The sequence below is a fragment of the Pristiophorus japonicus genome, chromosome 13 (assembly GCF_044704955.1).
Source record: "Pristiophorus japonicus isolate sPriJap1 chromosome 13, sPriJap1.hap1, whole genome shotgun sequence".
Classification (NCBI taxonomy): Eukaryota; Metazoa; Chordata; class Chondrichthyes; family Pristiophoridae; genus Pristiophorus; species Pristiophorus japonicus.
The window spans coordinates 162,897,081-162,923,762 of record NC_091989.1 but is presented as its reverse complement, the minus strand read 5'-3'; the positions used below and the strand labels follow the sequence as shown (position 1 = coordinate 162,923,762).

The window sequence follows — 26,682 nt, the reverse complement described above, 5'->3', positions numbered from 1 at the left end:
CAGGCAATGTATTTTTTAGTGATTTTCATTGATTTTGAGTGATTTCTGGATGGTTAATAAGGGATTTTGAATATATTGTGGATAATTGCTTTAAAACAAGCAGGGTCTGTAGTTTCAATGCCAGTATTGCTGACCCTTATACTGATGGTGACTTATAATTTTCCAGAAGTGAGTGAGGCACAGTACAAGAATGGTTTAGTTGAATCAGTGTTCTTTATAAAAGTTGTAATTTCTATTAAACTTTAACAATATAATAAAATAAAATAATTCTTCTGAATGAAAATTATACAAAACAAAACATTATTAACAACAACCAACAACAACCAGCAGCAACATAGAAAACATAGAAAATAGGTGCAGGAGTAGGCCATTCGGCCCTTCGAGCCTGCACCACCATTCAATAAGATCATGGCTGACCATTCACCTCAGTACTCCTTTCCTGCTTTCTCTCCATACCCCTTGATCCCTTTAGTCGTAAGGGCCATATCTAACTCCTTCTTGAATATATCTAACGAACTGGCATCAACAACTCTCTGCGGTAGAGAATTCCACAGATTAACAACTCTCTGAGTAAAGAAGATTCTCCTCACCTCGGTCCTAAAAGGCTTACCCCTTATCCTTAGACTGTGACCCCTGGTTCTGGACTCCCCCAACATCGGGAACATTCTTCCTGCATCTAACCTGTCCAGTCCCATCAGAATTTTATATGTTTCTATGAGATACCCTCTCATTCTTCGAAACTCCAGTGAATACAGGCCCAGTCGATCCAGTCTCTGCTCATATGTCAGTCCTGCCATCCCGGGAATCAGTCTGGTGAACCTTCACTGCACTCCCTCAATAGCAAGAATGTCCTTCCTCAGATTAGGAGACCAAAACTGAACACAATATTCCAGGTGAGGCCTCATGAAGGCCATGTACAGCTGCAGTAAGACATCCCTGCTCCTATACTCAAATCCCCTAGCTATGAAGGCCAACATGCCATTTGCCTTCTTCACCGCCTGCTGCACCTGCATGCCAACCATCAATGACTGATGTACCATGACACCCAGGTCTCATTGTACCTCCCTTTTTTCTAATCTGCCGCCATTCAGATAATATTCTGCCCTCATGTTTTTGCCACCAAAGTGGATAAGCTCACATTTATCCACATTATACTGCATCTGCCATGCATTTGCCCACTCACCTAACCTGTCCAAATCACCCTGCAGTCTCTTAGCATCCTCCTCACAGCTCACACCGCTACCCAGCTTAGTGTCATCTGCAAACTTAGAGATATTATACTCAATTCCTTCATCTAAATCATTGATGCACATTGTAAATAGCTGGGGTCCCAGCACTGAGCCCTGCGGCACCCCACTAGTCACTGCCTGCCATTCTGAAAAGGACCCGTTTATCCCGACTCTCTTCTTCCTGTCTGCCAACCAGTTCTCTATCCACGTCAATACATTATCCCCAATACCATGTGCTCTAATTTCGCATACCCATCTCTTGTGTGGGACCTTGTCAAAAGCCTTTTGAAAGTCCAAATACACCACATCCACTGGTTCTCCCTTGTCCACTCTACTAGCTACATCCTCAAAAAATTCTAGATGATTTGTCAAGCATGATTTCCCTTTCATAAATCCATGCTAACTTGGACTGATCCTGTCACTGCTTTCCAAATGCGCTGCTATTTCATCTTTAATAATTGATTCCAACATTTTCCCCACTACTGATGTCAGGCTAACCAGTCTATAATTCCCCGTTTTCTCTCTTGCTCCTTTTTTAAAAAGTGGTGTTACATTAGCTACCCTCCAGTCCATAGGAACTGATCTAGATTCGATAGACTGTTGGAAAATGATCACCAATGCATCCACTATTTCTAGGGCGACTTCCTTAAGTACTCTGGAATAGAGACGATCAGGCCCTGGGGATTTATCGGCCTTCAATCCCATCAATTTCCTTAACACAATTTCCTGACTAATAAGGATTTCCTTCAGTTCCTCCTTCTCGTTAGACCCTCAGTCCCCTAGAATTTCTGGAAGCTTATTTGTGTCTTCCTTTGTGAAGACAGAACAAAAGTATTTGTTCAATTGGTCTGCCATTTCTTTGTTCACCATCATAAATTCACCTGATTCTGACTGCAAGGGACCTACGTTTGTCTTCACTAATTATTTTCTCTTTCCATATCTATAGAAGCTTTTGCAGTCAGTTTTTATGTTCCCAGCAAGCTTCCTCTCATACTCTATTTTCTCCCTCCTAATTAAACCCTTTGTCCTCCTCTGCTGAATTCTAAATTTCTCCCAGTCCTCAGGTTTGCTGCTTTTTCTGGCCAATTTATATGCCTCTTCCTTGGATTTAACACTATTCCTAATTTCCCTTGTTAGCCACGGTTGAGCCACTTTCCTGTTTTATTTTTACTCCAGACAGGGATATACAATTGTTGAAGTTTATCCATGTGATCTTTAAATGTTTGCCATTGCCTCTCCACCGTCAACCCTTTAAATATCATTCACCAGTCTATTCTAGCCAATACACATCTCATACCCTCGAAGTTACCTTTCCTTAAGTTCAGGACCCTAGTCTCTGAATTAGCTGTGTCACTCTCCATCTTAATAAAGAATTCTACCATATTATGGTTGCTCTTCCCCAAGGGGCCTTGCACAACAAGATTGCTAATTAGTCCTTTCTCGTTATACATCACCCAGTCTAGTTGGTTCCTCGACATATTGGTCTGGAAAACCATCCTTAATACACTCCAGGAAATCCTCCTCCACTGTACTGCTACCAGTTTAGTTACCGCAATCTACATGTAGATTAAAGTCGCCCATGATAACTGCTGTACCTTTATTGCACGCATCCCTAATTTCTTGTTTGATGCTGTCCCCAACCTCATTACTACTGTTTGGTGGTCTGTACACAACTCCCACAAGTGTTTTCTGCCTTTTGGTGTTCCGCAGCTCTACCCATACAGATTTCACATCATCCAAGCTAATATTCTTCCTTACTCCCTATTGCGTTAATTTCCTCTTTAACCAGCAACGCTACCCCACCTCCTTTTCCCTTCTGTCTATCCTTCCTGAATGTTGAATACCCCTGGGTGTTGCGTTTCCAGCATTGGTCACCCTGGACCCATATTTCCGTAATCCCAATTGTATCATATTCGTTAATAGCTGCCTGCGCAGTTAATTCGTCCACCTTATTATGAATACTGCTCGCATTGAGGCACAGAGCCTTCAGGCTTGTCTTTTTAACACACTTTATCCCTTTAGACTTTTGCTGTAATGTGGCCCTTTTTGATTTTTGCCTTCAGTTTCTCTGCCCCCCACTTTTACTTTTCTTTTTTCTACATCAACAGTAAAAACAACACTCAAACCACCCCTGCACCCTCCCATGATTCTACATGTGGCCACCTTTCCCAATGCCTTTCCTCCCCAATTCCCCCCTGATCCTTGGCCCTGACCCCCTCCTCCTCCTGCTATCAATGCCCCTGGCCCTGCCCACATAGGGACCACTACGTCGTGCAGCAGAGCACCTCGAGCATGACTGCTGAGAGGGAGGTGACAATGGCAGTGCTATGTTTGGGGGTTCTGGAGAAGCTGGGGGTGCTGAGGACCCATCTTCAAAGTCGGAAGAAACTAGTTCCTCCCGACGATCAGGTGCTGTCACCATTGGTGGTATGGCATCTTGGGGTGGAGTGCCATATCCCACAACTGTCAATTGCTACATAGCATTGGCATTGGCGGTCCGGGTGTTCTCCTTCACCGCCGCAATTAGCTCCGCTATGTCCTCCGATTGACGGGCTGTTAAAGCCGCAAAGTTTTTGGACAACCCAGCAATGGCCTGGAGGAGCTCTCGAATCAAGTCGATGCTCATCCTGGACAGTCACGCCATGTCCAGGCTAGCATCTGCCTGTCGCACAGCTTTCCCATTTTGGCGGATCAGCCACTGCGTATTCAGCATTGGGGTTGGTGTGCGCCATTGTAGTCTGCTTGGTCCCGCTTCCTCGGGCCGGAATCTGGGAAAGTTGGTTTCTGACAAGGAACCAGTGACTGCAGGTATAAAGGACCCTTCAAGTCCCGCCACCCCTCACTCCTCCTGCACCACCACTGTTACAACGCTTTGAGGAGCGTTCTCCTCCTGCTCCTCAACCATCTGTTGCATCACCATCTTTTCCACCTCTTCCACCGCCATCTCTTCATTCCTCATTCCCTCCAATGACTCCTCTCTGGGAGGGGCAGGTGGCTCCACCTGTGCAACTGTAAAAACATAACATTAATTGTTGGTGACAGGGGAGGAGAGGGGTCAGAGTAACATGAGAGCAATTCACTTTGCGCAGGCTTATGTGGAGAACAAACATATATTACCGACAATCATTACATGACACTATCATAAGCAAAGTAGACAGAAACTACATGACATAACAAAAGTTGAATCCTAAACAGTATGTTGCTTTCCAAGTGGCAGCGTGTGTTGAATCAAAAATTCATGCCAGAACTAGCAACATTTCGTGCTCCCAGCATTACATTACATTCTACATTATATTGACATAACATTGAATTACATGATTGCAGTACAGTCCAGGGATTATGCAGACTTACCCTCCGGGAGAACTGGTTCGGCACCAACACACGTGGTGGTGCGATCATATGCCCCTGTCAGCGCTGCAGCGCGTTCCTCTAGGTCTGTTAATTGAAGAGTCTTCGGCGGACCTTCACCCTATTGCCGGCGAATTTTTTCTGCAAAGGTGACAAAAAATACATGTAAACTAATTTCACAGCTACTAATACGGAACACACACATACATACACGTATACATATATAGATAGACATCCCCAATTAACCCCAGTCCCTTTGTCAACGAGTGCACCATTTAAGTTCTGTTAACATGCAAGTGTTGCATAATGAACACATGAAAATACAGAGGACTAACACAATGAGATCAATGATGGTAAATAAAAAATTTAACCAAGCTTTACAACATAATAAAACATGGCACTACTTAAGAATAAGTAGTCAGTGCATGATAAAAGTTGTTACTTACTCTCGCAGACCCAACGATGTAATTCCATCGTTTGCGGCACTGGTTCGGCCCCAGCATCATGGGCGCTACGGACGACACCGCCTCAGCGATCTCTCGCCATAACCGCTGATACGCGGACGTTGGCGGTTTCCCTTGCCCACACCGTGTTAGCTGATCCCAGTGGGCCTCCACATCATGGACCAATGATTCCTGGGCTTCTTCGCAGAAATAAATGGGCCTTCTCCTCCCACCTACCTCCCTCTCCACTTCCATAGCTTGTTTTTACATCTTATTTATACTGATTTTTATATTTAAATTTAAATAATTATTTATTATTATGTTTAATGATGTACTATTATTAATAATAAAAGTGATACTGTAAATAATCTTCCAATTCCTTTTATAAACATATCTTAAATAACTCTTCTCTCTCTCAAATCAATCCCCACTTCTGCACTCTCAAAATGTCCAACACTCTCTCGGTGGGTGACCAGGGCAGCCATGAGTTCGGGGCCAGGGGCCCAGGGGCCCAGGGGCAGCACGGGCCAGCCCACACTGTGCACACTGGGTCCGTGCAGCAGAGCAGGTCTCCAGTTGTCTTGGGTAATCCTTGCCACTGGACCAAGACCTAGCTCTGTCAAGCCTGTGTGGTGGCTGGTGTGCAACGGCCACCACACGTTAAAAAAATCTTCCACTCTTGAGGATGTAGTTCGGGTTCTTTGTTCGAAACACCTGTGAACTCGTCCTTTTTTTTGGCATGGAAGCAAGTCATCCTCATTTCGAGGGACCGCCGATGATGATGATGGTTCTCTGCACATGGGCTGGGTCGTCTTTGACCCTGAAATCGCGGGAGAATTCCTGCGCATGCGCAGAGAAAAAAAAAACGCGTTTCTAGGCGGGCTACTTGCCTTTAGTAAGGCAAGCAGATCGGCGATTTTTAGGCCCTTCGTCACCGCCCGCTCCGGCTCGCTACCGCCACACACCGCCACCGCCAAGACTTGGCCATCGAAAATCGCGGGAGTGCGTAGCAGCAGTATTCCAGCAGGTCAAAAGACACAACTGCCGGAATACCGCTAAGAATCGGGCGGCAATGATCCCGATGGAAATTCTAGCCCCCTGACACATAGTGAGTTATACACAGTCTGTGGAAGCAACAGACTGGACAGAATTTTCTCATTTTTTTTAATTCATTCATGGGGCCAGCATTTATTGCCCATTCCTATAGTGATACACAGATATGTAATTCTATCCACTGTTGCTTTTCAAATGATGGGTTGAATGCATATTCAATGCATATTTTTGCATCAGGGCAGCAAATTGAATGAGAAACAAATTTGTGGTTTCAATTCTTCGCATCGAAAAGTTTTGTGAATCGGTGTGAGTAAAAGCATGAAACACGGATATTCAGCAAGCTTTTTGCTAAAGTTAACAGAATGAATTTCACCATTTCACTCATATTTTATTTTTGCACATATATACATTAGCAAACATTTTTTGGTGGGGTGGGAGGAAGTGTGGAAATACAGAACAATCCTGAAGATTCATGGATAGTTGGTCCTTGATAATCATTAATACAAAGGAAAGCAAATGTACCTTTAAATTATGCTCAGTAATTTACCCTAACCATGGTAACTCAGCAAGATACTTGGAAAAATGATTGTTTGGAAATTAACACTGAAGTTTGGCTATCAAAACATGAAGAAATATTTCCAGTGAAAGGGTAGACTGAATTGAAACTGGTTGAAAGAAACAGACAGCTGCTGTGCACCTCTTCATAAAGGCCCCTGGCTGCAGGTCTCACTTCATTATCATTACATTTTATGATGCAACTAGATTCAAGCACGCAGCTTTAGCAGTGACACTACATTACCTTTAAAGGTTGTGTAATCAGAACACTTTCAAAGAAAGAGATTGCCATGGAGATGAGCCATTTGATAGAACTGTCTTTGCCATAGTGTAATCCATAGAGCATAGTGAAAAAGGCAGAAACACCACTGGTGGCTGCAACCAAGACCCATCCAATGATGACAAACCACCAGGGTAACCCTTTCGAACCATGTCCCTTTTTGCTGTCTCCGGAAAGACTAGGGGTAGAAGAGAACCTGCAGAAAAAGCAATCAGATGTTATACCTTGTTGCAGATATTTTGACAGCCTCTAAAGCTAGGGCCACTATAATCTTTCCAGTGACTTTCCTACACAAATCGATTTCTACTATGAGAATGTTAAACGAAAATATTGTATTGTAAAGACATTTTTTAAAAATGTATTCAGATTTTTCCCTTTCCCTTCTTAAGGCCTCCCAGACAGAATAGGTTTGATGAGTGCTGCTCTGGAATTAGCTGCCAAAAGGTGTGTGGGAGCACCTTGAGACAATTCATGCTCCACGGTTTCCCTACCTAGACTCACATGTTTGTTTGATTGTCAAAGTGGCAATATCATGAACCAAATCTTAGGACATGCAAGATCCGTGGGAAGCACTGTGCATTTTTTAGAATGAAGTGGTGTAATGCACCTATGAGTATGCTCACAGGTTTGTAGAGCTGTTGTTGACACGCCATGGCGCACCATTTTGCCACCCGGAGGAGGCGGGGATCCCCAGTTGAGTGCTCTCTACGCGGGAGTCTTCCCTTTATTTATTGGGGACTTGGCCTGGCAGTCCCGTGCAATCAGTTTTTAAGTCAGTTCAAGGACTCCCAGGCCGCCTGCAATTTCTGTGGACTGGAGGAGTCTGTGTTCCATGTGTATGTTCAATGTGTGAGGTTGCAGCCCCTCTTTCAATATTTGAAAGGGCTGCTCCTCAAATTCTGATTGCACTTCAGTCCCATGCTCCTGATCTTTGGGCACCATGTGCGGAGGGGAGCAGGCAGGTCGGAAGGCGTCCTCGTAGGACTGCTCCTGGGCATAGTCAAGAGGGCCATTAACTGGTCCATGCAGCGGGTGGTTGAGGGGGTCATTCAGCCCAACTGCCTGCCTCTCTTCCGCGGTTACATTCGAGCCAGGGTGTCCCTGGAGATGGAGCACGCGGTGTCCAACGGTACACTCGCGGTCTTCCACGAGAAGGACTGGAGTGCATCATCACTCCCGGCAACCAAATTTTAATTTGACCATTTATTGTTAAAAAGTTTTATTGGGTAATTGGTCAGTTTTAGTGCCCCTTTATTCAAGGGGCACCTGATTTATTGTTTTGCTCTAAAATAGTTGTAGAGCTGTTGAGTTGGGAGTGGCTTAGTCAGTCACATGATGTTCACAAGACTCATTAAAACCCCAGCTAGTTGGGTTCGGAGGATCCACGATAAGGCAGGTAGTTGTGAGCCTGGTGGATGAACTGGTAATGTGTAGTGTGATTGTTAAACCTTTTCTAATGAACCAACTAGTTCTTAATAGCAATGTGTTGCTATGAATTCTTAAGCAAAGAACCCATGAAGCAAATACATTACAAGTGCCTTGGAACTTCAATGGCAAGGCCAGCATTTATTGCCCATCCCTAACTGCCCCTGATTAATCTTGATTTAACAGGTTATTCCCTTTGTCTCCAAAAGTCCCCATTTTAAATTTCAAAAATGTATTATAATTAGCAATCCTGCAACGATGGAAATGGATCCAAGTCTCACCCTGGGGGTAATCTCACAAAAATATTCATATTACAACACATTATTAAAGAGTTACTGCACTGTCCTTTTCTGGGGGATTCAAGAAGTTCTTGCCTTTCTGAAACAGAACCGGAGCAGAGGATAGCATTTTCCAGAAGGTCCTTCATGTGTTGCACCTGGTGGACAGCTTGAGTGTAGCTCTGTGGATTCTGGAACTTGCCCAATCCTAGAAAGTCCAGCTCGTTCTCCACATGCTGGAGCTGCAGGTACAGATAGCGATTATAGTCACTGCGCCTCTGTTTGTCAATCACACCCTTCTCAGAGTCAGAGCTTGTGGTGTGTTCTGAAAGCAACGAGAGAATTAGTAACCATGGGTGAAAGGAAAGTGAACGTAGTCTATTTTACCACACAAAAGAAAAAACTGCAGATGCTGGAATCTGAAGTAAAAACAGAAAATGTTGGAAATATCAGCGGGTCAGGCAGCATCTTTGGAGAGAAACAGAGTTAACGTTTCGGGTCTGTGACCCTTCATCAAAAGTTAGAGATGTAACTTTAAGGATTCTTAAGGAAGTGCAGGGGCAGTGAAAGGGGGAAGGGAGGAAAGAACAAAAGGGAAGGTCTGTGATAGGGTGGAAGGCAGGAGTGATTTAGAGAAAAAAAGGATGATGGGATGGTAATGGCACAAGTTAAGAGACAAAAGCTGAGTCTAGATGGGGTGCAAATGGTGGAATCATCACCAGCTGCCATGAGAAAGAGAGAAACAAAAAGGGGGGCAGAGGCTACGGTCTGAAATTGTTGAACTCGATGTTGAGTCCAGAAGGTTGTAAAGTGCCTAAACGAAAGATGAGGTGCTGTTACTTGAGCTTGCATTGAGCTTCATTGGAACAGTGCAGGAGGTCGAGGGCGGAGAGATCAGAGTTCGAGTGGAGCGCAGAATTAAAATGACAAGCGACCTATTTTTCCATAGGTCACCCTCTATAAAAAGGCTGCCAGTAGTTTAACTGGCATTACGTCCAGGCACTCGGAATTAAGTCAGTTCAATGTAGTTAGATCCAGGCTGCTGTAATATTTGTAATGTGATGGGCATCAATCCAAACTAGTTCCCTAATGGGGAGGTCTGCCAATGAGTGGGCAAGATTAAAAACAAACTGTAACTCAAAGTCTGTGGGAAGTAGTTTCAGAGAAACATATTCTGTCAGTGGCATTTACTGTTTCAGCAGCAATAGGAATGAATGTCAATGAGAAGGGTAGTGAGGAATATCTGATCCAGCAGTGAAATTTGATTAGAAAATATAATTTTTACCAGTTACTCCACACTTTGAAGTCATGTCCCAGTTAAAACACTGTCCATAAGTTGAGACCATTTTAAAATGGTGTCAGCTTGGTGCAATTGCAGCACTCTCGCCTGAGCCAGAAGGTTGTAGGTTCCAACACCACTTCAGGACTTGAGCACATAATGTAGGCTGCCACTTCAGTGCAGTACTGATGAAGTTTTGCCTTGTTGGATGTACCGACTTTCGGATGAGATGTCTGCCCATTTAGGCAGATGTAAAAGATACCATTGAACAATGTGAAGAAAAGCAGAGAACTTCTCTATGGCCTGGCCAACTTTGATGCCCCAACCAACTTCACCCAAAACAGATTAACTGGCCATTTATCTCATTGCTGTTTGTGGGACCTTGCTGTTTGCAAATTGATTGCTGTGTTTCCACACGTAACACAGTGACTATGCTTCAAAACGGATTCATTTTTTGCCTGTTCTTTTTTTCTTTCCTTCTTCAAAAATGGTTAGCTGATGGATGTTATGTCTATTTCTGATAACATGCATTCCCAAGAGATGAAAAAAAAAACAATGGCAAATAACTTATTTCCTTCATCCCAATGCCTGTATTTTGCCATATGTAACTTATGTAAAGCCACTGCAAAACACTGCCTAGAGCAAAGTTTAGACAAGGGTTATTAAAATCCAAGTGTCTTGCTGGTTGCTATTTTGACAATGAGGTTAATCTCTAGTTTAAAAGGATTGTGATACAAAGAAAGACTGGGGCTCTTTAGCCTCAGTCAGTGACTGAGAGGGGACCTTATAAAAGTATACATAATACTAAACAGTATGGATGAGATTAATCCAGAGCACTAGTTTAGGTTATGTCAGGGTATTATAACAAGAGGGAATGGATTAAAACTGGTGAAAGGAGACTTTACGATAGATTTCAGGAAGAACTTCTTTGAAAAAGTGATCAGCACTTGGAATGATCTTGGAGTCATCGAGCAGCCAATCCATTATGGAACAGGATCGAGGGGCTGAATGGCCTATTCCATTCCTAAGGTATAGGCAAAAGCCTTTAGTTCATTCAAGAGAGAGTTAAATGACAAGCTGGGAGGAGGAAATGCAGGTTTTCTTTAATCTGGATGGATGAGTTAAAGTGAACAGAGTGGCTTCCCTCATCTATATCTATCTTGTGATTACTTTAACAGAAAAACATTACAGTTGCGATTCCCTTAAATCTATGCTGCTTTCAACGTTCAGCCATCTTGTTACTGCAGATCTTCAAACTCACCTTGTAAATTGACCGATCCCAGGCTGAGAATAAGAGTATCCGCTTTCTTACGACGCTCATTGTAAAACTCACGGTCCAAGTTATTTTGTTCCCGGATTATATTTTCAACTAATGCCAAAAGTTTGTTGATATCTGTTGTTTTTTTAAAATCCTTAGCCAGTGTTGGTAGCGGGTTCTTCAGTGTTTTAGTTAGTGAGTTGGCAATCCTCTGGATATCCTAAGTGTACAATATGAGTTTACTACAATGAAAAATATTCTGAAGGCACTTCAACACATTATTTCCATTTCATCATAACCATTCTGCCATTTCCATTGCTTCTATTGTTATTTTAACAAGTTCATTTTACATTGACAATGGCATTGCAGTTCGGCTTTTGTCTCCAGTCTATGAACCACTGATCTATTTGCTTTTAAAGTAATAAAACTCAATTAGTTTTATTCGAAAAAGGAAGAAATTGAATAATTGAATGACAATTTAGTTTTTAAGACCCCGTTTAAAGATTTATGTTATGGCTCCATTCCTCTGACTTTGGTCTTTTGTGCATTCTCTTTCCCTTCAGCCTGCAGCCTATTCTGTGTAATTGCCCCTCTAAATCTCCCTGACACTCCAACCCCCTTCTCCTCCTTTAAAAATCATAGAATCATAGACTAGTACAGCACAGAAGGAGGCCATTCGGCCCATTGTGTCTACGTCAGCAATCCCGCTCTTTCCCCATATCCCTGCAAGTATTGATCCTTCTCCTTCAAGTAGCTATCCAATTCCATTTTGAAGGCTTCTGAAAACCTGTCTCTTTGGCCAAGCCTTCAGTCCCTTTCCTAACTCCTCCCTTCTGCCTCAGTGTCTATTTTCCTTATATCTATCTGCGAAATGTCGAGGGATGTTCTTTACATTAAGGTGCGATATGAATATAAATTACAGCCTTATTCATTGAAAGGTGTAACTGTTGATGATTAATGGTGGCATCAATGATCGTGATGTGAAAAAGTTGATCTTTTCTGACAACCTTTATAACAGCTTCAGGTGTGAGGGAGCAAGTTTGTAGACTTTGGGAAGAAGCTGGTAAAGAAGGTGATATGCGGCCATGTTTTCCCTGCTTCTTTTCCACCTGCACTCCCTTTGATCTTGGTCGGATGTTCCTGAAAATCTGGACGATGAGAAGATTGATGGGGAACATAAGCAGCGAGCTCTCAAAACCAATCACCACTTCCTGCCAGGTAAATTCAATCTTACCTGCGTGGGGACAAAAACGTTGGATCAAATGAGAATGAAAGAACCAGTAAAAGTTTGTGTACAAAATGATTCATTGTGCTCTGTATAAATAGATTTCTTTTAGATATAAAAGAGAATTGATTTCCACAAGAGTCTACACTAACAAATGACAGTATTAGCAAAACAATAGAATACGTTCATGGAAAATAAAAATATATAACAAATAATAGGCTAAAGCCCTTTGGGGTAGAAATTCGTTCACTTAGCGCCCCTGGAAAGGGTCGGAACTGGGGCGGTAAAGGGGTCGGAACCGCAAGCGCCGGTATTCAGTTTGCCGGTGCCGGCAGCGCTGACCAGAATCGACCGAGAGCAGCGAGCCAGTGTGCAATGGCCCCGGTTTCAAAAGCGTTTCGGTATTAGGTTGTAGCGGTACCATAGCTGCCCCGAGGCGCTACGGGAAGGAATGATTGGAAAAGATAAGTTAAATTAATCTTTCTCTGATTTATTTTGCGATTCACCTGTATTTGGGGGGAGTAATTTATCGGGAATGTTTTTTGTCCTGATTTTTTTCTCCAGGGAGGCCTCTCTTAGGGTGCCATGAGGCCAGCTCTTTAGCTACAAATTTTCAGTTGCTCACCCGGCCTAGCTCCCAAACAGAGGTGTGGAACTCTTCACTTAGTGCTTCACTCCACTCTCAGGGCACAGCAACCGGAACTTTTTGGCTGCCATCGCAAACCATTTTACGGCCCAATATTTACTGCCTCGCTGCCATTAGCACCCTAGGAAGCTTCCAACCAATTTCCATCCCTTTCTGTGTGACTGCAGCACAGCTGGGATGATATTTTACTCTTTAATCTTCAGTTCAACAGGACTAACTTCATTTAAAAGTGAGACAGCAAGCTGACTGCCAGAACTAAGATAGCTGTTCATAGCCCACAGCATGAACTATACATCTATTATTGGTATTCAATAATAATATCAAAGCATTTACATTTAAATTCCATTTATTTAGTCTTAAGGTACCACAATTTTCAGGAATTTTTTTCTTCACAAGCACATGGCAAAAATGACATAAATCACATATAGTAATGCATCATCACATCATTTGTACATGATGTTGTCACAGTGTAAATGACGCTTAGATCTTCTGAGTTTTCTTCCACCACAAAGAAACAGTTTGCCTCTTTTTAATGGAAACAGTGCTCCTTTATCTGAGACAACAGCCAAGGATTAGCAAAAGGATGTGGATCATTTATGCAAATGAGTGGACAGATGGCAAATTAAATATAATATTTCTCCTTATTTCCCTATTAGATTTATTAGTAACGATCTTGTATTTATGGCCCTTAGTTTTAGATTCTCCCACAAGTGAAAATATTCTCTCCACAATGCTCCCCCTGTCCCATTCACAATTTTAAAGACCTCCATCAAGTCATCGCGAAGTCTTCTCTTTTCTAAACGAAAAAGCCTCTACCTTGATCAATCTTTCCCAATAGCTGTAATCTCTCAGTTCAGGTACCATCTTCTTTGCACGTTCGCAAGTGCTTCTGTGTCATTTTTATATTACGAAGACCAGAACTGTGCACAGTACTGCAAGTGCAGCCTAATTGGTCTGGATTGAACATTTAACATTATTTCTGTTCAGAGATGAACATTTTTATCAAGGTGTATAATGCAAAGAATTGCTGACTTTACCCAGGTCCATTTTCTGCTGGGCGGGATCCTTTGGCACTCCCCAGAATATAATACTTGTCAACATTGTGCAGAGGAGCAAGGAAAAACAGCACGACACACGCTGCACTCTTGTGAAGGGACTCCTGGGAGGGCGGTTTAACACCGAATACCAAATGTGTCCGTCTCGGAAATCCTTAGCGGTCTTCATGAAGAACAGATTACTGTTGGATTACAACAGAAGAGTTTGCTTTAGTTTTAGTGAGGGAAGTGTGAATTGGCAAGAACAAAACCTTGCAGAACCCACAGTGGATGAAAAACTATTCCAGAAAGCAGTGCAGCTTACTAAAACCTAGGTGTCAGAGGACAGTCAAAAATATAATAACCAAATTTTAAACTGAAATAATAACTGCATTAAAAAAAACTACAACCACTTTAATGCATTATCCAGTAATAAATGATGTTATTCCAACTTTGTATTCAAACTGAATTAATATTTTATAACCGATAACACCCCGACTTCACCAATAGCCACCATTTACCAATATTTTACCGACACAGTAACAGTCGCTGCTTTTCAAAGAAATCCAATGTTCGTGAAGTGCTTTGAGATATTCTGAGAAACATGATAACATGCTAGATATTTAAATGCAAGTCTTTCTTTTATTCTGCTTTATAAGAATTTAACAGCTGTCTTATTCTAATACTGTATATGTTAAACTTTTTTTGGCTTCTCACCTCATACTGCATAATTGAGTTTAAATCTGCTGCTCTCTTTTTATCCCTGATTTCTCCCTGCAGGATTGAGTCATTTGCCATCGAGCTTCCTCTCAGCCAGAATGGCGACAGACCTCATCCTGGGCAAGTCATCAATTATAACCACCCCAGAGCTGCTGTCTGATTATCTAACAAGCAAACTTTATTTTTCTAGTTAAATTTCTCCCAGCTGTTTACTGCTGCACATCCAGCTATATCTAAGATGACAGATTGCAATGGATCGCAGACTTCTACAAACCTTCCATCAATGCTATCTCATGATCAACCGATTCAAATGGGGACATCTTGGCCTATATGAATTATTCCTCTCCTCTTCACTGAGATGAAAGCGCTTAACTCCAGTGTTTGTTCAGCAAATGATGAACTGATTAATTTATCCTTATAGTAAAGTGAGTTGGTTATGCATATTTACCTTCCTATCCATTTCATTCTCAAAAGCTTACTGTTGTAACAAGACACTCTACTGGGGCAAGTACCGATGATCAGCTATAGTTAGTGCTCCACACCCTGCAATAAGTGACTAGCTCTAAGGATTAATTTTTTTGTCACTTTTAGTAAAGAAAGAACATGCATTCATATAGTACCTTTCCAATGCGCTTTACAACCAATGAAGTACTTTTGAAGTGTAGTTACTCTTGTAAAGTAGAGTACACGACAGCCAAATTGTGCACAGTAAGGTCCCACAAACAGCAACATGATAACAATCAGATAAGCTGTTTTAGTGATCTTAGTGCATGAACATACCAGGAGAACTCCCCTGCTCTTCTTTGAATAGTGCCATCGGATCTTTTACGTCCACTTGAGAGAGCAGACGGGGCCTCAGTTTAAAATCTCATCCAAAAGACGGCACCTCGTACAGTGCAGCACTCCCTCAGTACTGCATTGAAGTGTCAGCCTAGATTTTATGCTCAAGTCTCTGGAGTTGGACTTGAACTCACGACCTTCTCATTCAGAAGTCAGAGCGCTACTGTGGAGCCAAGGCTGACACCAAAGTAATGCATTATGGCAAAGTAGGGAGTCATATTTATAGAATAATAGAACAAAACTAGGTCGGACAGTTGCCAAGCTCAATCTTTATGTCTGTATTAACTTCTGGTACCTAAAACGTTTTAGGTCCATCTCAGTTGCCACTGGAAAGGCTTTGTCCAAGAGACAATCTCCAACATCAATAGCTAACCAGGAGTTACACAGGAAACACCATCTCTGATCTGTTTCCACGTCAAGCACCGTCACACGATTCACATACCTGGAAAGTAAATCAAATAGCAAAACTCAGTTTCACACATGTTTAAGTAGCAATCATTTTTTAGATTAAGCAATTGAAATCTGCAACAACAAAAAAATCGATGTGATCTTTTCGCTAGCTGCTCTGGCTGATAGTTGTTTTATTAATTTTCTTCCTCCAGCCAGCCTATGGTGCTCCGAACTTAGGAGAGGCACAAGAGCTGTGCAGGTTTACTTTTGCATTTTTATATCAAAGTAAGTGTCTTGTCTCAGCTCTCTGCTTCCCTATCAGTCTGCTTGAGATAGAGGGCTCACTGTGTGGTATACTGTGGGCAATAGGCCATGTCCTAGCATTCAAGGGCTAGATTATCAGTGCACCAAGAGGCTTCGTCCACTATGGAACATCCTGCAAAAAGGTACATTTCAGGAACTAGAAACTTATATTATGGATATCTCTTAAACAAAATTCTATAGTTGTTCCATGAATTACCACAAAATGCATGCATTTGAACCCCATTTTAATAGCAAGATCAACGGTTACACTTTCATGTTTAAAAGTTATCAATTGTTTTAGGATTACAGATAATACTGAGCTTCAGATGGACAATAGCTTTTCATTGGAGAAAGCTCAGGAGCACAGATAGAAGATGACCTCTCTCCCAACAAGGAGGGCATTTTGTTTCTAGGCACCTAGTTAAAGTAAGCAGTGGATCTGAGGCATGGACGATGTACAGAAGACACCTCAAGTCGCTGGAGATACATCACCAACGATGTCTCCGCAAGATCCTGCAAATCCCCCGGGAGGACAGGCGCACCAACATCAGTGTCCTCGACCAGGCCAACATCCCCAGTATTGATGCACTGACCACACTTGATCAGCTTCGCTGGGCAGGCCACATAGTTCGCGTGCCAGACACGAGACTCCCTAAGCAAATGCTTTATGCGGAGCTCCTTCATGGTAAACGAGCCAAAGGAGGACAGCGGAAACGTTATAAGGACACCCTCAAAGCCTCCCTGGTAAAGTGTGACATCACCACTGACACCTGGGAGACCCTGGCCGAAGACCGCCTGAGGTGGAGAAAGTGCATCGTGGAGGGCACTGAGCTCCTCGAGTCTCAACGCAAAGAGCGTGAAGAGGCCAAGCGCAGGCAGCGGAAGGAGCACGTGGCAAACCAGTCCCACCGACCCCGTCCCTCGACGAATGTCTGTCCCACCTGTAACAGGGTCTGTGGCTCTCGTATCGGACTGTTCAGCCATCAAAGAACTCACTTTGGGAGTGGAAGCAAGTCTTCCTCGATTCCGAAGGACTGCCTATGATGATGATGATGAGGTCCCTCGGGGGTTGGTATTAGGACCTTTTCTTTCCTTGTTTTTTAATAAATTACCTATACTTGGGTGTAGGGAGTACAATTTTGAAGTTTGTGGACGATACAAAACTTGGCAACATAATAAATAGTGAAATAAAAACAGAAAATGCTGGAAAAACTCTGCTGGTCAGGCAGCATCTGTGGTGAGAGACACAAAGTTAACATTTCAGGTCGAGGACCTTTCACTAATAGATAGTGAGCAGGATAGCAGCAGACTTCAGGAGGACATAGACAAACTGGTGAAATGGGCAGACACATGGCAGAGGCAATTTAATGCAGATAAGTATGAAGTGAGGCACTCTGGGAGAAACAATATGAAGAGGCAGTATAATCTAAATGGTATTATTTTGAGGGGAGTGGAAGAGCAGAAAGACCTGGGGGTGCATATTCACAAATCTTTGAACAGGGCACGGGAAGTTGATAAGGCAGTTAAGAAACCGTATTGGATAACTGGCTTTTTAAATAGGGGTATTGAATACTAAAACAAGGAAGTCAGGCTAAATCTTGCAAATCACTGGTTAGGCCTCAGCTGGAGTATTGTGTACAATTCTGAGCACCATAATTTAGAAAGGATGTCAAGGCCTTGGGAAGGGTACAGAGGAGGTTTACCAGGATGATACCAAGGGATGAAGGACCTCAGCTATGTGGAGAGATTTGAGAAGCTGGGATTGTTCGCCTTAGAGCAGAGAAAGTTAAGGGGAGACCTAATAAAGATATTCAAAATTATGGGGGGTTTTGATAGAACAAATAGGGAGAAATGTTTCCTCTGGCAAGTCAGCCAGTAACTAGAGGTCATAGATTTAAAATAATTGACAAAAGAACTAGAAGGGAAATGAGGAGAGATTTTTTCACACACAGAGTTGTGAAGATCTGGAACACATTATCTGAAAGGATGGTGGAATCAGATCCTATAAGAACTTTCAAAGGGCAATTGGACATGTACTTGAAGAGGACTAATTTTCAGGATTATTGGGAAAAAGATGGGGTGTGGAACTAAATTGGACAGCTCTTACAAACAGGCACGATGGGCTGAATGGCCTCCTTCTGTGCTGTAAGCTTCTACGATTCTAAACTGTATATGAAAGGCCGGGCATTTCAGGCCAGACAGTCAATGGCCCACAACAATTGTTCATTCATTTACTATCAGCTACCAACAAAGCCTCAGTGAAGAAAGTTTGGAAAAAATCAAAGCTCTGTCCACACTATGCTTACGATTGAAAGGCCTTGTGCAGGTTAAGAGAAAAGAGACGATTTACAAGTTATCTCATTTTAGTGATTCAGCTGATCAGAAAATGTCTGTTCCTAAAGAGATTATAGCCGTGATTTCACCCATCATGTTGGGTTGGTGGCCGGCAACTTGGTGACGGGTTGCGACCTGGCTCCCATCTTCATCCCGCTCTCTACAAGTAATTTTGCTGTGATTGGGCTTGTTAAGACCGCCCTGCGAGGTTCCCAGCCAATTAAAAGGAAGCATGTTTGATGACGTCATCTGATGACACATCATTAGCCAGTTTCCTTAAAGGGACCATGTCCGCATTCATTTTGACAGTTGTGTTGTCAGTATTCTGCAGCATTGATGTGCTGCAAACACTGACAATCACTGCACAGAGGTGCACGGTTGCACCCAGGCTCTTCGGTGACTCCATCTATATGCTTATGGAGGGAATCAGAGCTGCAGGGAGGTTCACTTCCCTTCCCATGGGCGGAAGAGAACCTTCCCAGGAGACCAACGCAGCCTGGTTGCACATTGCACAGGAGGGCACAAGCAGGGATGTCGTCAGGAGGACCAGGCTGCAGTGGGGCATACCTTTCAATGATCTCAGTAGATCACGAAACATTACTGCAATGCCACACTCAATCTCATCCTGCTGTGCCATCCCATCACTCAACTCTACCCCTGCACATCCTTACTCACACCAACTTACCTTGCACCTCCACCCATTCCTCTCTTTCTCTATCTACATTATCACATCCCTATCTCACTAGCCACCCCTCACACTCACCCTCATCCTGGTACAATCATATCAACTAACAACACACAAAGGTAGGCACTTGGGTCTTTTAGCCAATGTTCATGTAAAGTTTATGTTGATGTGTTGTCAAATATTGAAATCTTTATTTTCAACCACTTTGCCTTCTTGGATAAATCTGTGTGCACCATTTGGAAGTGGCTTAGTGAGTTGCAGTGAATGGTGAGACATAATCGTACACCCCAATGGTCATGACTGTGAAAGGAATGGCTTGGCCATTGTAGAGATGGTGCTGGTGTGGGGTAATGCCAACCTGGCATATCATGTGGCAGCCAGGGTGTACAGCGCCAAGTAAAGTAAATCTGGGCATTGATTAGATCATCCCTGGCATCCCGGGCAACAATGTGGACAGGTCCTAATAACCTGTCTCCGGTGCAGCAGCAGATGATTGTGGATAAAGTTGGTGTTGTTGTTCATGCTGCTGGTGTGCCTGGTAATATTGGTGTGCCTGGTGATGTTGGTGTTCGGGCTGATCGTAATGGACTTCTGAGGACCAAGGTGAGATTTTTTCAAGGGCACCGATGCTGATGATGGCAGCTGAAGTTGAGATGACAGAAGCGATCTGTCAATGCTGAGAGAAGTTGCTCCAAGGAGGTGACACTGGATAGAAAGTTCACTCCAAACACTTCAAACCTCCATAACGCTGACAAGTGTATTCCAAATCCTGATGGCTCCAGCTTCTGAGATTGGAAATTGAACAGCTGTGAAATGGTAGCGTTTATATCACTTTTGCATCTGTCAACTATTCACAGCAATAGATAGTCATTCAGAACACGACACACTAACCTGACGTGATCTCCAAGCACTGGGAACCTTGTAAAAAAGCTGGAAAAATGGCAAGTACCTGGTAAAATGCTTTTTATATACCTTTAAACAAGCCGTTAATGACTTCAATTAGCTCCCCCGTATATCAAAGTATAACACAACAGATAATCAGAGGAAGAAATGCCTTTGGTAATCATAGGTGCAGCATTATCTAACATTTATATTGGTAAACAGGGAAAAAGTCTGTATTATCACCCAAAATGCACTCTGCGAACCAGTTTGTCATTTTCTGGATTTGAAGATGATGCTAATGTGGATTTTCTTTTTTTAATTGCAGTTTCTTCATCATCATCATAGGCAGTCCCCCAGAATCGAGGAAGACTTGCTTCCACTCTTAAAATGAATCCTTTGATGGCCGCACAGTCCAATACGAGAACCACAGTCCCTGTCACAGGTGGGACAGATAGTCGTTGAGGGAAAGGGTGGGTGGGACTGGTTTGCCGCACGCTCTTTCCGCTGTCTGTGCTTGATTTCTGCATGCTCTCGGCGATGAGACTCGAGGTGCTCAGCGCCCTCCCGGATGCACTTCCTCCACTTAGGATGGTCTTTGGCCAGGAACTCCCAGGTGTCAGTGGGGATGTTGCACTTTATCAGGGAGGCTTTGAGGGTGTCCTTGTAATATTTCCTCTGCCCACCTTTGGCTCGTTTGCCATGAAGGAGTTCTGAGTAGAGTGCTTGCTTTGGGAGTATTGTGTCTGGCATGCGAACTATGTGGCCTGCCCAGCGGAGCTGATCAAGTGTGGTCATTGCTTCAATGCTGGGGATGTTGGCCTGGTTGAGGATGCTAATGTTGGTGCGTCTGTCCTCCCAGGGGATTTGTAGGATCTTGCGGAGACATTGTTGGTGGTATTTCTCTAGGGATTTGAGGTGTCTACTGTATATGGTTCATGTTTCACAGCGATACAGGAGGGCGGGGATTACTACAGCTCTGTAGACCATGAGCTTGGTGGCAGTTTTGAGAGCCTAGTCTTCAAACACTCTTTTCCTCAGGCAGCTGAAGGCTGCACTGGCGCACTGGAGGCGGTGTTGAATCTCGTCATCAATGCCTGCTCTTGTTGATAAGAATCTCCCGAGTTATGGGAAATGGTCCATGTTGTCCAGGGCCGCGCAGTGGATCTTGATGACTGGGGGCAGTGCTGTGCGGTGAGAACAGACTGGTGGAGGACCTTTGTCTTATGGATGTTTAGCGTAAGGCCCATGCTTTCGTATGCCTCAGTAAATACGTCGACTATGTCCTGGAGTTCAGCCTCTGTATGTGTGCAGACACACGCATCGTCCGCGTACTGTAGATCGACGATAGAAGTTGAGGTGGTCTTGGACCTGGCCTGGAGACGGTGAAGGTTGAACAGGTTCCCACTGATTCTGTAGTTTAGTTCCACTCCAGCGGGGAGCTTGTTGACTGTGAGGTGGAGCATGGCAGCAAGGAAGACTGAGAAAAGGGTTGGGGCAATTGTTTGACCCCGGTCCGGACGTGGATTGGGTCTGTAATGGATCCGTTGGTAAGGATCACGGCCTGCATGTCGTCATGGAGGCAGGCGGAGGATGGTGACGAACTTTTTGGGGCATCCAAAACGGAGGAAGTCGCTCCATGGGACCCTCGCGGTTGACGGTGTCAAAGACTTTTGTAAGGTTGAAGAAGGCCATGTATAAGGGCTGCGCTGTTCCTTGCATTTTTCCTGCAGCTGTCGCGCTGCAAAAACCATGTCCGTTTTGCCCAATAGGGGATGAAATCCGCACTGTGACTCCGGGTGGAGCTCCTCGGCCACGGGGAGAAGATGGTTGAGGAGGACTCTAGCGGCGATTTTCCCAATGGCTGATAACCGGGAGATTCCTCTGTAATTGCCGCAGTCGGACTTGTCCCCTTTTTTAAAGATGATCACGATTACTGCATCTCTGATATCTTCTGGCATGCTCTCCTCCCTCCAGATTCTATGAACCAATTTGTCATTTTCTTGATTTGAAGATGATGCTAATGTGGATTTTCTTATCTTTATTTGCAGTTTATCATTCTGTTATTTCAGCAATGAAATGGTGTTTTTAATCCATTGGTTGTGGTAAGTTATATTTGGACAGTGCCTAAGCTTTTATTTCCCCATTGCTATCCCCCCATAAAAAAAAATCCTTTATTCTATCTGAATTGTCCATAACAGCTTACCAGGATGGGCTGGAGCCCGAGTTGTCATGCCACAGTCGAATACTCTGGACATTCCCAAGTGGGAAAAGAGTTGTTAGGAGATATCCATCAACGCCTCCTCTCTCAAAGATAGGTTTCTCAAGGTCAGTAAGGAAATGTGGGTCACTCTCTCCCTCAGAGCCATACAATGTGATAGTCACCTGAATAATAAAAGATATCAAAATGTAAAACCTAACAGAAATACATTTACATAAACCCGTAGAAGTTTCAGACATCAGGAAGCTCATTATTTTAAAAATATAGCTGATTTCACTCCAACAAATTTAAGTTCTTCAAGCAAAACCTAATTCTATTTAAGAGTGATATGTAATCTTACACGAATGTTCCCTCTAATTTCTATAGGACGAACCCCATCTTAAGTATAAATTTATCTACTACAGGTATCTTGTATGTGTACATGCACATTTGTGCATGCATGTGCATGTGTATATTCTAGATCAGTTGCACTGCACGGCAGTATTTTGTGGTGACCGTTTACCTTTGTTCTATAGTTTGTCTCATTAATGGCCCAGTCACATTATATAAGCACCTTGATGCAACATTTTTCTAATCTGGTCTCCAAGGTGGTCCAAAGCTAGTGCATCATCTTACTGCAGTGTGCAGACCGCGCTGCTTAAAGTCTAACCAATGTCTGTCAGTTCTCTTTGCCAGTATGCCTCAGCTCTTAAATATTTATAAGAAATTCCACTTCAAAGCAAGTAGCCATGGGCAAGCTAGCTCCGTTACCGCCGTGTTCCAATTCTGGCCCCAATTAGTAACACTGACATGTGACCGCTCAGCAAGAGCTCTTTTGGGCTAAGAGACAGGTTTTGTTGAAATAAAACATGACTCACGTTTATAAGAGTGATTTTGTCCAGCTAATAAATTGATTATTCTTTTTGATTGAATTTGCAAAAAGTGACAAATTGGGATTCTTTGCTCCTCTACTTTCACTATCCACTAAAGTAAATGAGGGGTGAATTTGTTTGGGGCCTCACTCACTCCACTGCTAGAACTTCTGCAGAAACCCTGTTTGCACCAAACTTCCATCAAAGTTACGCCGGCGAAGCGGGAGAAGCCCCAGGCAAATTCTCAGTGTAAATAGTTCAGTTGAAGTTTAAGGTATATTAGGAAACATGCGACAGGGCTGACCAATTAAACCTTCAATGTAAGTTCACCTGAAGTGAAAAAAATAGAATCCTCTCTAAGTTCTGTCTATATTCCAAAACTTTGGGCTTTGAAGTTTCTTACATAGAATTACAGAGAATGTACAGCACAGAAACAGGCTATCAGCCCAGCAGGTCTACATTGTGTTCCGAACACAGTTGAGACTGCACACAGGGAGGTTAAAGTAACAGTGACTTCAGTCTTTATTAAGACACTCCAGATCCGGAACAGGCCTTAGGGGCCGGTTTTTATACAGTGCTCCCAAGGGATGCTGGGATCCCTTGGGACTTTCAGGGGATGCATTCCCTGGTGGCGGAACATGGGAATGCATGCTTTACAGATACACAACATCATTCCCCCCCCCCAAAGTCAAAGTCAAAGTGAAAACTATTTACAAGGTGAGGCGACCGGGAGCCTCTCTTTCCCTGGTGGACTGCCTCGGTACAAATGTCTCTTCTGGTGTGTTGGCTGTGCCCTCGCTGGGCTGGCGTATTGTTGGCCTTGCAGGGCTGCTGGGTAAGCCTGGCCTTGCTGGGCTGTTGGGCGTGATGGGTTCAATTTCCTGGTCCGGGGTGATGTAGTTGATCCTTTGGGTGTTTGTTGTGGGCTTGAAAAAGGTGGTGTCTGCTGTGGGTTGTTCAGGGCAGTCTGTGAACCGCAGCCTTGTTTGGTCCAGGTGCTTTCTGCAAATTTTTCCATTGTCTAGTTTGACTACAAACACCCTAACCCCTTCTTTAGCTATCACGTTGCCCGCGATCCACTTGGGACCATGTCCATAGTTTAGCACATACACAGGGTCATTCAGATCAATTTCCCGTGACACAGTGGCGCGACCATCATTTACATTTTGTTGCTGCCGCCTGCTCTCGACCTGATCATGCAGGTTGGGATGAACCAGCGAGAGTCTGGTTTTAAGTCCTTTTCATGAGTAGCTCAGCTGGGGGCACCCCTGTGAGCGAGTGGGGTCTCGTGCGGTAGCTGAGCAGTACTCGGGACAGGAGGGTTTGGAGTGAGCCTTCTGTGACTCGTTTAAGGCTCTGTTTGATTGTTTGTACTGCCCGCTCTGCCTGCCCATTGGAGCCTCTCTTTCCCTTAAACGAGGCCGAGGTGACATGTTTGATCTCATTGCGGGTCATGAATTCTTTAAATTCGGCACTGGTGAAACATGGCCCGTTGTCACTGACCAGAATGTCAGGCAGGCCGTGGGTGGCAAACATGGCCCTCAGGCTTTCAATGGTGGCAGTGGCGGTGCTTCCCGACATTATTTCACAGTCAATTCATTTTGAAAAAGCATCCACCACCACCAGGAACATTTTACCGAGAAACGGGCCCACATAGTCGACATGGATCCTCGACCATGGTCTGGAGGTCCAGGACCACGAACTTAGTGGTGCCTCTCTGGACGCGTTGCTCAACTGAGCACACATGCTGCATTGCCGTACACAGGACTCTAAGTCAGAGTCGATACCGGGCCACTACACGTGGGATCTCGCTATCGCTTTCATCATTACTATACCCGGGTGTGTGCTGTGGAGATCCGAAATGAACGTCTCCCTGCCCTTTTTGGGTAGCACTACGTGGTTACCCCACAACAGGCAGTCTGCCTGAATGGACAACTCGTCTTTTCGCCGCTGCAACGGCTTGATTAGCGCTTGCATTTCAACGGGGATGCTGGCCCAGCTCCCATGCAGTACACAGTTTTTTACTAGGGACAGCAGAGGATCTTGGCTGGTCCAAGTCCGAATCTGGCGGGCCGTGACAGGTGATTTATCATTTTCAAACACTTCCCTGACCATCAACAAGTCTGCGGGCTGCGCCACCATCAACAAGTTTGCAGGCTGCGCCATTTCTACCCCCGTGGTGGGCAATGGTAGCCGACTGAGAGCATCCGCACAGTTCTTGGTGCCTGGCCTGTGGCGGATGGTATAGTTATACGCTGATAGCGTGAGTGCCCACCTTTGTATGCGGGCTGAGGCATTAGTATTTATCCCCTTGTTTTCAGCAAACAGGGATATGAGGGGCTTGTGATCGGTTTCCAGCTCAAATTTGAGGCCAAACAGATACTGATGCATTTTCTTTACCCCGAACACACACGCTAATGCCTCTTTCTCAATCATGTTGTAGGCCCTCTCAGCCTTAGATAAGCTCCTGGAGGCATAGGCGACAGATTGCAACTTCCCCGCAACGTTAGCTTGCTGTAATACACACCCGACTTCGTATGACGACGCATCACATGCTAGCACAAGTCTTTTACACGGGTTATACAATACAAGCAGCTTGTTGGAGCATAAAATGTTTCTGGCTTTCTCAAAAGCAATTATGGTTTTTTTCCCCATACCCAGTTCACACCTTTACGCAATAACACATGTAGGGGCTCTAAGAGAGTGTTTAACCCCGGTAGGAAGTTATCAAAATAGTTGAGGAGTCCCAGGAACGACCGCAGCTCCGTGATGTTCTGTGGCCTGGGCACGTTCCTGATAGCCTCTGTCTTGGCTTCTGTGGGCCGAATGCCGTCCACCGCGATCTTTCTCCCCATGAAGATGCATTTCGGCCTCTTCAGCTGCAGCCCTACGCGATCCAGTCCTTGGAAGATCTCCTCCAGGTTTTGTAGGTGCTCGATGGTGTCCCGACCCGTGACCAATATGTCGTCCTGAAAAACCAGCATGCATGGTACCGACTTGAGTAGGCTCTCCATGTTTCTCTGGAAGATCGCTGCAGCTGACCGAATTCTAAACAGACATCTGTTGTAGATGAACAGTCCCTTGTGCGTGTTGATGCAGGTGAGGCCCTTCGAAGACTCCTCTAGCTCCTGTGTCATGTAGGCCGAAGTTAGGTCGAGCTTGGTGAACTTCTTGCCTCCTGCCGGCGTCGCAAATAGGTTGTCTGCCTTAGGTAACGGGTATTGGTCCTGTAGCGAGAAATGATTAATAGTTACTTTATAATCGCCGCAAATCCTGACCGTGCCATCACTTTTGAGTACTGGAACTATCGGGCTGGCCCAATCACTGAATTCCACTGGGGAGATGATGCCCTCGCATTGCACCCTGTCCAGCTCGATTTCCACTCTCTCCCTCATCATGTGAGGTA

The 26,682-nt window shown here is 44.2% G+C and overlaps 1 protein-coding gene across 1 annotated transcript in view; it reads right to left on the bottom strand.

The window, feature by feature from the left end:
* pkd1l2a (polycystic kidney disease 1 like 2a) overlaps positions 1-26,682 on the bottom strand; it is a 215,554-nt gene that overhangs the window by 40,021 nt on the left and 148,851 nt on the right. Inside the window, exons 27-34 of the mRNA XM_070896864.1 lie at positions 22,411-22,589; positions 15,909-16,055; positions 14,057-14,256; positions 12,156-12,382; positions 11,152-11,368; positions 10,031-10,056; positions 8,675-8,910; positions 6,873-7,071 (exon numbers count right to left, since the gene is read on the bottom strand). Of these exons, the coding sequence (XP_070752965.1) occupies positions 6,873-7,071; positions 8,675-8,910; positions 10,031-10,056; positions 11,152-11,368; positions 12,156-12,382; positions 14,057-14,256; positions 15,909-16,055; positions 22,411-22,589 (1,431 nt within the window). The remainder of the gene's footprint in view (positions 1-6,872; positions 7,072-8,674; positions 8,911-10,030; positions 10,057-11,151; positions 11,369-12,155; positions 12,383-14,056; positions 14,257-15,908; positions 16,056-22,410; positions 22,590-26,682) is intronic.